Here is a 12286-nt window from a genome sequence, read left to right as displayed (position 1 = left end):
GAGAAGAGAAGATGGAGGAGAGATATGATAGCACTCTTCAAGTACTTGAAAGGTTGTCACAGAGAAGAAAGCCAGGATTTCTTCTTGATCATCCCAGAGTGCAGGACACGGAATAATGGGCTCAAGTTACAGGAAGCCAGATTCCGGCTGAACATCAGGAAAAACTTCCTGACTGGAAGAGCAATACGACAATGGAACCAATAACCTGGGGAGGTGGTGGGCTCTCCCACACTGGAGGCATTCAAGACGAGGCTGGACAGCCATCTGTCAGGGATGCTCTGACTTGGATTCCTGCACTGAGCAGGGGTTTGGACTCGATGGCCTTGTAGGCCCCTTCCAATCCTACTATTCTATGATTCTATGTTAGAGATTTTATATTACTTTTTATTATCTTGTATTGTAATGTGCCTTTTGTGTGAGCTTTGGCTATTGGGTGGTATAGAAATGAAATAAATAATAATAATCTGTAAATCCACAGAACTGCAATGTGCATTATGCATCAAGCTGCTCACTTGCAGATGCAGCCCTTAATTTCTGCCCCACTGCAGCTGTCAATGAGAGCTGCCACATGCCCCATTGTTCTGCGATAACTAGAAAACAATGAACTAGCATTTAATGAAAGTGGAAGATGAACCAATTGTGATAGTAAAGATGTGACATTTTTCTTCTTTATTTATTATGAACACGTATATACCACCTTTTTTTTGCTCAAAAGCCATCAAGAGAGGGCAGTTCTGCCCAACAACCACGAAAAAACACAGGGACATATCCTTGCAGCCTGGGCGTGCCCACTGAGGAGTTGTTGTTCAGTCGTTAAGTCGTGTCCTACTCTTCGTGACCCCATGGACCACAGCACGCCAGGCCTTCCCCTCCTCCACTCTCTCCCGCAGTGTGCTCAAGTTCTACTGAGGAGTAAGACCCACTATATAAAGTGGGACTTATCCCCCCCCCTCCCCGCCAGGTGTTTTGTTTTGTTTTTGTGATGCATGGGACTGCAACCTTCAATTTGCTAAAATCAGTGCCGTGAATCAAATGGGTTATTGCACAGATCCACGACAAGGGTGTTCTTTTTAAACCTCCGTGTGCTGTCTGTGAATGTATGTGGGGGTGGTGTCCAATTAATGAGTGGTTTATGAGTCTGACAATGGAGAACTCTCTGTTCCTTTTGCCAGCACGGTTCAGTTGCAGCACAGACTGAGGCAATACATTATTTGTTTGTTACATTTATATCCCCCCTTTTCCTCCAAGGAGCCCAAGGCGACCCTTTCCCTCTCTGTTTCAGCCACGTAACAACCCCGTGAGTTAAGTTAGGCCGAGAGTCAGGGACTGGCTTCATGGCCGTGTAGGGCCTTGAACCTGAATCTTCCCAGTCCAGCGCTCTAACCACTGCACCACACTGGCTCTCACTGGTATTGACCACGGATGCCCCCCCCCCCGCTGTATTTCGCATAGCCTGGGGAAGTTCCCCATTGTCCGCCTAACCTCCGCGCAGAATTCTGCACGCCAAGGAATTCACCACACAGGGGACGCCGCTCTCGCCCCGCAAAGCACGCCGCCAAAGGCGGGCGCGGGGCAGCGGCGCGCCCCCTGCCGGCCGAGCGTGGAGGCGCCCTGCGCCCTCGCGACTCTTTCCTCCCCGAAGGTCCGCGCCGGGTATTTATTTTCCTGCGCAACCCTGCCCCTGCCTTGCCAGACGGCGTCTGCCTCTCCGAAGCTCGCAGCGATTTCCTTTCCAGCCTGCCCTTATCTCACTCTGCACGTTGCCTCTCGGTGACTAATATAACACAATAACATTGTCTCCGGATAAAATAAAGTCGGGGCTGTTTACGCCGCTCTCCGGGGGTGCGTATAAAAGGAGCCGCGGAGAGCCAAGCGAGCCAGAAGCGCTCAGGGAGCCTTGCTGGAGCAAGCAGCGCCGGCCCGCTCGCGCATCCGCCCAGCCCTCCGCGGCCATTCTGTCCTCAGCGGGCCTCACTGCTGCCTAGCGGATTGCGGAGTTCTCGCGCCCTTAGATCTCTGGTGTCCATCGCTCGCTCGCTCCGTGACTACCTGCAACCTGCCGAGGAGGGAGCGAAGGCTTTTTCAAAGGGATAATTGCACACAGCCTTGGGTTTTGCCGGAGGAATCGTCGGGATGGATTACACGCGACTGATCCTTCCCTTGCTCTTTGTGATCAGCCAGGGACCTCAGCACGCAGGTAAGTTGAGGAAGGCACTAACCTTCTTTTCTAGGAGATACCCGTGCGATTCCCTCCCCCCCCCTCCCTCCCACACACACACACACACACACACACCCCTCCACCTTCCCAACTTCTTATGGTAGACTGCGTCCAGCCCAAGAAGAGCGGTAAGACTCTGATGCCATTGACCTGAAACTGTCCCCAGGTAACCGCCCACGGGCCTCTCCACTTGGGCGCTTACTTAGGGTAGTATCCAGTGTTAGTCTTACTTAGAGTAGACCCACTGAAATGAATGGGACTTGTTAATCATAATTAACTTGTCCCATTCATTTCAGTGGGTTTGCTTTAAGCAGGACCAACATTGGAGACTACCCAAAGCCTTGCGTGCTAAGATGTTAGGGAGGTCCACGGCTGCGATCCACAAGGCAGTTAACCCGGAATGCTTGGTTTTTGGTTTAAATCAGATTCGCTTCAGTGAGCGCAGCGCGCCTTTAGACTAGAGGCACTAGATGTTCAGTTATTGCAGTAGTTACATATTTTGGCTCAACTCGTTTGTGGATCGGCCAGTCTTAATCAGTAGGATTTATTTTTTAATTGCCCAACCGTCTTAAAGCCCTCCGAGCAAAGATCTAGGAGGAGGAGTTCTGCCTAGTTCAATCTCTAGGAATAGTTCTGTGTGGACTCGGAGACGGTTACCTGGATTCGTCTTCGAACCAAATTGCGTCAGAATTTTAGTGCACTGGAGCGGCCTGCGAACCGCCCAAACCTATGCAAGGTTAAGTGCGCCTGTACCCATTGCTTTTAATGAGGCTTACTTCTGGGTCAGTGGGTATAGGGTAGACCTGCAATGCTACACATGTCTCCTCAGAAGTAAGCCCCTCCCAGGCAAGTGGGTATAGAGGACTGCAGCTTAAGCTGACGCCGGTACGCCTAACCTGCCCATTGCCTTCATATCCCAAGCGGCCCTCTTTCCCTCCCACGATCAGAGAGGAGTATGCAATGTTACTCCTACAGAGAGCAGACCCATTGAAATGAATGGGGCTTAAGTGAGTTGTGACTAATTTAAGTCTCATTCATTTCAATGAGGCTACTCTATATAGGACTAACGCTGGATAGCACCAAGGGGGATTTGGCCCATGTAAGGTTCGGGGGCGTAACGCCTACATCTAAAAGGCTGCCCTGCTACGGCGCACTTCATTCGAACGATGCCTCGGGAGGCCTTTTTCTGTGAGCGTGTTCAGGGCAATCGGAGCGATTCTTCGGTTCTCCTGTTTCAACAGCGCCGGGTTCGCTTGCTCGATGGTGCCCTTTATATAAGTCCATCTGCCAGTGCCATCCTAGGCATATCCGAGAATCAGCCCCAGCGAATAGAGGATTGCCGACTACAGGGCCCATCATCCCCTCCCCGGGAAGATGGGGAGTTGTGGGGAATGACAAGTACTGGGGCGGGGGGCGATGAACGCGGAGCCGCACAGGGCTGAGGCGCGCTGCTTCCGCGGATCGGAGGCGCTCCGCAGCGCGGGGGCAAGCGAGGCTCGCGGGGCCGCTCTCGGCTCTCCCCCTCGGGGCTCCTCGGCCCGTCCGTCCAACGCAGCAGCGGCTGCTCGAACGGCGCCCGTCCTCACCGCGGCGGCCCTTCCGGCCGAAGTCCCGGCTGGAGGCAGCTTGGATTTCCCGGCGCTTCTCTTTGCCCCGCTGGGAGCGAGGTTTGCAGCGCAAAGCTCTCGCCAGGCGCTTCGCACTGCCGTTCTCAGCTCTCCTGCCCATTGGCTATGCTGGCTGGGGCTGCTGGGAGTTGAAGTCCGACGCATCTGCAGGGCTCCGGACTGTAGCAGCCCGTTAAACACGTGCTGGAGAAAGTTGGTTCCGAGCGCGAGCGCTGTTCCGGGCCTGCGCCGCCGCGCCAGGCGAGGCTGCGCCGCGGAGTCTTTCCGAATAGCGCGCCTTCCCGCCGGGCTCGTCCCACGCGCGCTCCCCCTCGCCCTCGCGCCACTCAGCGCTCTCGCCTCTCCTCCCCCCGCAGATGCCGAGCCCCGCGCCGCCGAGGGCGCCGAGCAGCAGCCCGCCAGCGCCCCCTCGCCGCTGCGCCGCTCCAAGCGCTGCTCCTGCTCTTCTCTGATGGACAAGGAGTGCGTCTATTTCTGCCACCTGGACATCATCTGGATTAACACTCCAGAGTGAGTACTGCCTCCTCCTTGGAGCTAAGCCATTAATGTAGTTTTTATCGCCCTGCAGCTGCGGTTGTGGGCTTGAGTAGCTGCTCTGCCTCCTCCCTTGAGGCAACAGCAGGCCATCACTCTGTCTGGTGCTATCCGCCCTTGTAACCAGCACCAGCCAGCCCTAGAGGAATAGCAATCAGGGGTCTTATTGCACCTTAGATTTAGCATAACCTTAGGATGACTCTCCCCCCATCCCACGTTCTAGTAGCTTCATGCACGTAGAAGACAGCTAAAGCTTCCCATGACAGTGCTCTGAATGTACAAACCAAGGCGTTGTTATCTCAAAGTATCATTACTAAGAGCACAATCCTGTGGGGCTCCGGTGTAAATCGTATGGGGGTTATATCCAATATTATAGATAATATAATATAATATAACATATAGAGAGTAGACCCATTGAAATTAATGGGACTTAAGTTAGACTAACTTTGGATACAACTCATAGAGTCCAATAGGGCTAACTCCTAAGTAAGTGTCTGTAGGACTGCAGCCTTGATCATTGTGGCTATAACCCCTGAAAGCAATGGGATTTATGCAAGGTTGCAGCCTGGGAGAAAAGACTTCTTAACAAAAGCAAAAGACTAAAAGCTCTTCCCCAAACATATTTGGATATGGGTATTGCTTAGAACTTCAGTCTACTTCCAAACAAGTCTCACCAAATGTAATGAGGCTTACTGCTGAGTAAACATGGTTAGAATGTGTGTGTGTGTGTGTGTGTAAAAATACTTACTACAGCCTTATGCGAAGTGGACCTAAACAAATTTTAAATTCCTCTGGAAATCAGTGGGTCTTCAAAAATCAATCAACCTAGTGTTTTCTGTTAGGAATATTGCTGAACACAGCAATATTCAAGCTGGTCCATCTATTTGTTTTGGGCTGCATGGGTAACCTGATTTTAATTAATCCATAAATGAAAAATGTTGCAGTGTTCGATTGAAATTTGCTTGTGAATTGTAGCTATAGTACATTCTGTTATGACCAAATCTGGCCGCAGAAGCTTTTGCTGGCTCAGCATAATGTGAGCGAGGACTGTGGTTCATCATAATACTTTACAAATTAGCAAAGAAAACACAAGAATGTTTCCATCAAACAAACAGTGTTGTGCAATTGAAAACATCCTTGGTAAGTGCGCTGAAATGTGATTTGACAACCACCATCTGGCACTTGCATACACCAATGGTGTTCATTAGTTGGTTTCATAGTGTTCAATGCAAAGCTGGGAGCGGGGCTACTCTGCTAAGTAGATCCGATGCAAATGTACTTGCATTTTGAAGTGGGGCAGACCTCAGTTGGGTGTTGATGAACATGAGCATTGTGTTCTGCATATTGAGACATCTCCCACACTAGGTAGAAGCAGACCTGAACCAGCAAGTATACACTCCTGACAAGTGATAGCTATTTTTGCAAATTACAGATTGGATCCAGACTTAGTCATGCTTAGAGTCTCATTGATTTCAGTGGGTTTACTCTAAACATGACTAAGTCAGGATTCAACACCATGACCTGGTTCGCGTGACACAGCAGCCCACCATGGCTTAATTCACCCGTGGTGGCTGTCGCATCAAGCCAGATGCCTGTGAGTGCCATTTTTGCATGGTGCCCATGGGCACCTGGTTCGCCATGGCTGGCTGTGTCATGCAAACCCAGGTGACAGGGGTTTGAGGGTTAGACAACTCTCAAATAACCGTAAAACAAACCATGGGTTATTTGAGGGTTGTCTAACCATCAAGCAACCCTTGCTGCCTTGGTTCACATGACATGACAAGCAATGGCAATCTAGGCACTCATGGGCACCATATAAAAATGGCGCCCATGGGTGGCTGGCACAATGCAACAGCCCCCATTGGTAAATTAACCCATGCTGAGCTGTTGTGTTGTGTGAACCAGGTCCATGTGTTTGTCATATTTACCCGTGTGTGTGTGTGTATAGTAGGTGTACAGGTCTCTCATTTTTTAGTTGGAGTAGTTAGCATTTACAAAACTGCACTTCCTGCTGTTTTTTTTTTTTTTGCCTTTTCTAGCAGCCTATGAAAATATGTGTTTAAAATTATTGATCAAGAAAAGTAGTAGATGTGTGATCAGCTTGAGAAAGATGCAATCTTTGTTCTGGCAGGAAGTCTTTTTAACTTAGAACCCCTAAGTTCAATATCTGCGAGTGAAATTAACGGTTCTTCTTTTTTTCTCTTCCCATGATAGGCGAACGGTGCCATATGGGCTTGGGGGCCCTTCTCGAACCAGGCGGTCACTGAAAGACTTACCAATTGGAAACCTTCGAGGGTCTTCCAACAGATGCCAGTGTGCTAACCTCAAAGACAAGAAATGTATGGACTTCTGCCAGACTGGAAAAGAACACTGGTATGCTCTGTTCTATGCTCTTCCATCTGCTATGATGAATGGAGGGCTGGATTCTAGTATACTCACTCAGTGTCTTAAAATAGGGATGGGGGAGAATTTCTCCCCAAAACTTCGGGGGGCCGAGTGCCAACGCATTCGGTCCTCCAAAGGTTGTTCGGGGAGAAATTCTCCGTGCCCCCCCCCGCCCCCCCCCCGGGATGGGACTTACCTTTCACGAATGTCGCTCCCGGCGGCAGGTCCCGGAGTCGGTTCGGCAGGTCTTCGTTAGGGGCGGGGGCGGCAGCCGGTCTTTCGACCGGCTGCCGCCGCCGCCATTACAAGAAAAGTAAAAAAACAAACAAACGCCCCTGTGATAGGCTACGTAACGATTTACGTTATGCAAATAGTGTTGCCCTTGTTTTCGCCGTAGTCTACGTAAATCTTTACGTAGACTACAGGGACCAAATAAGGAACGCGAATGGCGGCTCCCTATGGGGGCCGCCATTTGCGTACGAGCTTTTTTTTTTTTTTAAAGTCACTCGTGATAGGCTACGTGACGATTAACGTAGCCTATCACGGCTGACTGCAGATCTAGCCGTGATAGGCTACGTAAATCGTTACGTAGCCTATCACGGGGCTTTTTTTTTTTTTAACTTTTGAAGTTCGCGGCCGGGGAGACGGGGCGCTTCTCCCCGGCCTGAATTTTGGCCAGGCAAGGCGGGAAGCCTCCCCCCCCGGCCTGAACTTCGGGGGGAGAAGCGAAGCGCCTCCCTCCCACCGCGAAGCAAGCTGAGAGACCAGGTAAGTGACTTTCGTACATCCCTATTAAAATATTATTGAAGGGATTTGAGCTACCATGGCCTGAACGTGTGAGGTGTAGGGGTGGACGAAAGTCACTTACCTGATCCCGAAGCTTGCTTCGCGGTGGGGGGGAGGCGCCCCGTCCCTTCCCGCCGAAATTCTGGCTGGGGGGGGAGGCGCCCTGTCCCTCCCCGCCGAAATTCTGGCTGGGGGGGAGGCGCCCCGTCCCTCTGGCCGTGAATCCTCTAGTCCTGCCGGGACGCAAACGGTGGCGGCCATAGCCGCCGCCGTTTGCGTTCCTGCAGTCAGCCGTGATAGGCTACGTAAATGTTTACGTAGCCTATCACGGCTGACTTTAAAAAAGAAAAGCGCGTACGCAAATGGCGGCGCCCATGGGCGCCGCCATTTGTGTTCCTTATTTTGGCACGTGTAGTCTACGTAAACATTTACGTAGACTACGGCGAAAATAAGGGCAACGCTATTTGCGTTCCCCTTATTTTCGCCGTAGTCTACGTAAATGTTTACGTAGACTACACGTGCCAAAATAAGGAACGCAAATGGCATCGCCCATGGGCGCCGCCATTTGCGTACGCGCTTTTCTTTTCTTTTTTTCAAAGTCAGCTGTGATAGGCTACATAAATGTTTACATAGCCTATCACGGTGTTTTTTGAAAATCTAGCCGTGATAGGCTACGTAAATCTTTACGTAGCCTATCACATTTTTTTTGTTTTTTTGTTTTTACTTGGAAATGGCGGCGGTGGCGGCAGCAGCCGGTCGGAAGACTGGTCGCCGCTGAACCACTGTCAGAGCCGCTGCCGCCAGGGACATTCGACCAAGGTAAGTCCCGTCCCGGGGGAGGCGGGGGGGCAGACTGTTTCTCCACCAATTTCGGGGGGCTGAATGCGCTGGCATTCGGCCTCCCCGAGAATCGTGGAGAAATTCTCTGACATCCCTAGGGTGAGGTGATGTTGGTGTTGAAGTCAAGGAATCGCCTGTGTGTTCAAAAAACCCTCCTGACGTTTTGGACCTCAGCTCCCATCAGCCCCAGTGAGCATCATCAGTGGTCAAGAATGCTTGGAGTTGTAGTCCAAAACATCTGGAGGGCACCAGGTTGGGAAAGGCTTGAGCCAAAGAATCAGAGTGCTGTAGTGCAAGGGTGGGCAAAAGGTAGATGTCCAGATGTTTTAGACTTCAACTCCCAGAAGTTCCTGCTAGCGTGACCAATGGTCAGGAATGCGAGGAGTTGGTCTGAAACATCTTGAGATCTTTCTCCCGCTCCTAGTCTGGGGGACAGAATGCTGGACTTACACCAGGGTTTGAATCTCTATTCAGCCATGAAACTCTCTAAGTGATCTTGAGTCTTTCTCTCAGCCTAATCTGTCTACTAGATTGTTTTGTGAAGATAAAATGAGGAGGGGGGCATGTATGGAGGAAGGGTAGGGTGCAAATAGAACAACATGTTAAGGAATTCAGGTGATCTCATAGCTGTACCTTGTTTTACTTTCTTGATATAAACAGGGCTCAGTCCACCACAGAGAAGGGATGGAGGCATCTTCATAAAGACAGAGACTGCAAAGGACTTGGACTGAAATGTGCATACAGGCAACTGGCTAACAGCAAGAAAATGAGAAGGTGAGTTGGTCCTTTGTGCCCTATGGGTATGGGTAAGTTGATTGGAAGAACTGTGTGTGCAACAGAGTATAAGATGTGTTCCAAGCTGGTGGAAATTTAGGTTTCAGTGATCACTTTGTGTAACTTCATTCTATTTCTGGAGACTGCAGGAGGCATCTGGAATTGCCACAACCTCTGGTGGTAGGCATGCAGTTGCGTGGCCTTTAGGCTGACTTGGCAGATGGCTTTTGCTCATGCACAGGATCCAATTAAGCACCAAATATGATGCTTAGCATGCATTTTCTTACAGAGCAGAATGGCAGTGACCCCAGAGGTGTTTTTTTTTTTTAACATTATCTTTCTCTGCACATTGATAGCTTAGTTGCATGCACCCTGTTGAGCATCATATGAGGGGTATAATTCATTTTATGATAGGTGATGCCCATTGTAGTACACTTATATAAATACTCTGCACTGAATGGCATTCTAGTGGGTTTGGCTCTACAAAGATGCTTAAGTTGCAATCATATGCATGTTTAGACGGTTTTAATATTGTAACGCTGCCTTGAGTCCCAGTATTGGGGAAAAAGGCGGGATACAAATATAATAATAATAATAATAATAATAATAATAATAATAGACAGGGGGGAAATCCTGCAACCCCAGCATTCTCCAGCTAGCATGACAGGCTGAGAGAAGTTGTAGGACTTTTTTCTGCCTAAACATGCACCCTAAGTCTTTTCAGGAGAGAAAGCAATCCTGACTGTGGGTGATACCGATGGAGTTTTGCTTCTGGACATAAAAATACACAGCACTAGTAGTAGCATAACTGTACTGCACTATTTAATATTCTTGGATGCAGACTGGCTTACTCACAAGGGAGATACAAAGTAGGCTGGTGAAAGGATTGCTGTCTTCTTTCTTTCTAGCTGCCCTTAAGGTACTGTTGTGCCTTTAACAGCAGCCTGGCACTCAGGAAGTTAGCAAGTGAAGCTTTCACCATGCCTGATCTACATGCCAGGAAAAGATGGCAATCCAGTAAGATCACATTGGACCAACTTGGATTGGTGTAGGTTCACATTGGTGAAGTTCACATGCTCCTGTATATGAACTTCTGTGTCTTGCATAATTACTCAAAACATAGAATAGAAAAGTAATCAAATTATAGGTGTCTATACATAACAGTCTGGATTATACTGAGTTAGTGTAGCCTTCCCACACCTGGTGCCCTCCAGACATTTTGGACTACAACTCCCATTATCCGTGACCATCTTGCTGGCTGGAGCTGATGGGAATTCTGGCCCAAAACATCTGGAGGGCATCACACTGGGGGAAGGCTGACTTTTAATGTTCTGCATTAATAAAAACTTAGATTAATTAAATAAACATATGACTAAGCAGACTAGAATGTATGGTGTCTCTCTCTCTAAAACATACACACACACACAAAATATCCGAACTTATTTGATGATTTTTTGTTTCTGCAGGTTAGATTCCATTGGTAACAGTATCAAAGCTTCTTTCAATATTGCCAAACTGAAGATCAGGCTGCACAAACCAAAACAGCTGAAGCATAACCGAACATATAAAAAGCAAAACATTTGGGAAAGCCTGAAGACGACATCTTAGTGGAAAGATCACCAAACCTAATCCTCAAGTCATCAAGAATTACTGACAAAGCGTTGCTGAAGCTCTGTTTTGACTTCTTAACATTCCGCTCCAGGAAAACATCAAGGAGTGTCGTTCTAAATATTAACTCTCTAAAGGTAGAGGAGGGCCCAAATAAATCTTCCATTCGGACAGATGACAAAGCAGTTTAGTGCTGCCATCCTCTCGGAATTTAGTTAGCTGGGCTGGGTCAAAGAACAGCCCTTCAGCTGACTTTTTTTGGTAGGCTGTCAGATGAAGATGTGACAAATTTGGGGCCCGGATCTGAAGAGAGGGTAAAATAGAAACAGTGAGCTCATTTGGCTTGGCAGGCTTCAGATAGAGTGGTCTCAAAATATAACATAAGCTGCACCCTGACCAAGAAGGTCAGAAATGGAGAAGTCAAGATTTGAAAGAGAAGACGTCTGTAGTCGGGACTCTAGTTAAATGCAAAATGACTGTGCTACTTAAATCAGGACACATCTCCTGTATAACAGGTCTACCTCTCACATGCTCTATGTTGCACTCTTGCCATAGTATTGTTATAATGTTTTTGTGACCTTCAAGTGTCGGCAGCAACCTCTTATTTTTAATAGTTCATAAACACATGTAGTTCACCATTTAGTTCCTTCTGATCCACAGCCCTGAAAATTCAGAATTGTCTACTCTCTAAATACTCACCAGTGGACGAAACTAATAGCCCCCATCCTAAATGCAGCACACACTTTTTGGAAAGTAGATATCACTGTTTTTCAGTGGATTATATTTTCAAGTAAATGTGTGCTTAGGATAGAAGTGTAATGGATTTTCAATAAAGGGAGTTTATCATATCTCAAGAAACTGCATTAACACCTAATGCAAGAGAAGATCTAATAGTGTTTAGTGTAATTGTGGACACTTGGATAACTGATGTTTTAATAAGAGGTTGTGTTGCCTGGGCCTGATCTTTATAAATGAAAATCTGGAAAGCAACACGTGGTTTAAAATTAAGACCAAAGGCTAATACTGAGTGAATGTTAACAGCAGTGAATTTATCCCTATGATTGAATTTGCTGAATAAGGTCTGGATTGTATTTTGTATGCTGTGCTTATTTTTTATCTCTCTATATACTGTATTTATATACATGAAACGTGTCATTATATTTACCATGTTGAATATACATTGAAACAGGCCATATTGGTCTATGCATGTCTTATGTATTTCTGTATGAAATTGGGGAAAATGCCTTATGCCTGTTAAGGTAAACATACTAGAAATAAATATTTTAAACTACTGCACTGGTCTCTTTCATGGTGTTGATTCTAGGAGGTTAGACTCACTTTGTGTGTGAGTGTGTGGGGGGAGCATTTTGTATATTGATCAATAGACTTCCCACCTTTAATAACAAAGCCCACTGAGTTCTGTGTCAGGAGAGTAAACAACTGACCAGAAAAAATTACCTGGACTGCTCTTATGCCTTTAACAGCTGCTTCTTGTACAGAAGGCAGAAGGTGA

General features: G+C 47.9%; 1 protein-coding gene across 1 annotated transcript; it reads left to right on the top strand.

Moving 5' to 3' along the window:
- The first annotated feature begins 1608 nt into the window (after positions 1 to 1608).
- Positions 1609 to 12068, top strand: EDN1 (endothelin 1). Its single transcript, XM_084848120.1, has 5 exons — positions 1609 to 2197; positions 4203 to 4356; positions 6595 to 6753; positions 9052 to 9165; positions 10632 to 12068. The coding sequence occupies exons 1-5, from the start codon at positions 2134 to 2136 to the stop codon at positions 10771 to 10773; spliced, it is 633 nt and encodes a 210-aa protein (XP_084704246.1). The 5' UTR covers positions 1609 to 2133; the 3' UTR covers positions 10774 to 12068.
- Positions 12069 to 12286: the final 218 nt, after the last annotated feature.

This window comes from Heloderma suspectum, chromosome 4 (assembly GCF_057233095.1).
Source record: "Heloderma suspectum isolate Gila_16-S chromosome 4, 16-S_ref, whole genome shotgun sequence".
In the NCBI taxonomy this organism is placed as follows: Eukaryota; Metazoa; Chordata; class Lepidosauria; order Squamata; family Helodermatidae; genus Heloderma; species Heloderma suspectum.
Note: the sequence above shows the minus strand (reverse complement) of the source record. Positions and strands in the feature narration are given on the sequence as shown.

Bases quoted from the DNA above. Each gene is read 5' to 3' on its own strand.
- EDN1 (XM_084848120.1), top strand. From the start codon at position 2,134: ATGGATTACACGCGACTGATCCTTCCCTTGCTCTTTGTGATCAGCCAG. The intron at 4,357-6,594 runs GTGAGTACTGCC...TTCCCATGATAG, and splicing joins ATCTGGATTAACACTCCAGA to GCGAACGGTGCCATATGGGC. The intron at 9,166-10,631 runs GTGAGTTGGTCC...TTGTTTCTGCAG, and splicing joins AACAGCAAGAAAATGAGAAG to GTTAGATTCCATTGGTAACA.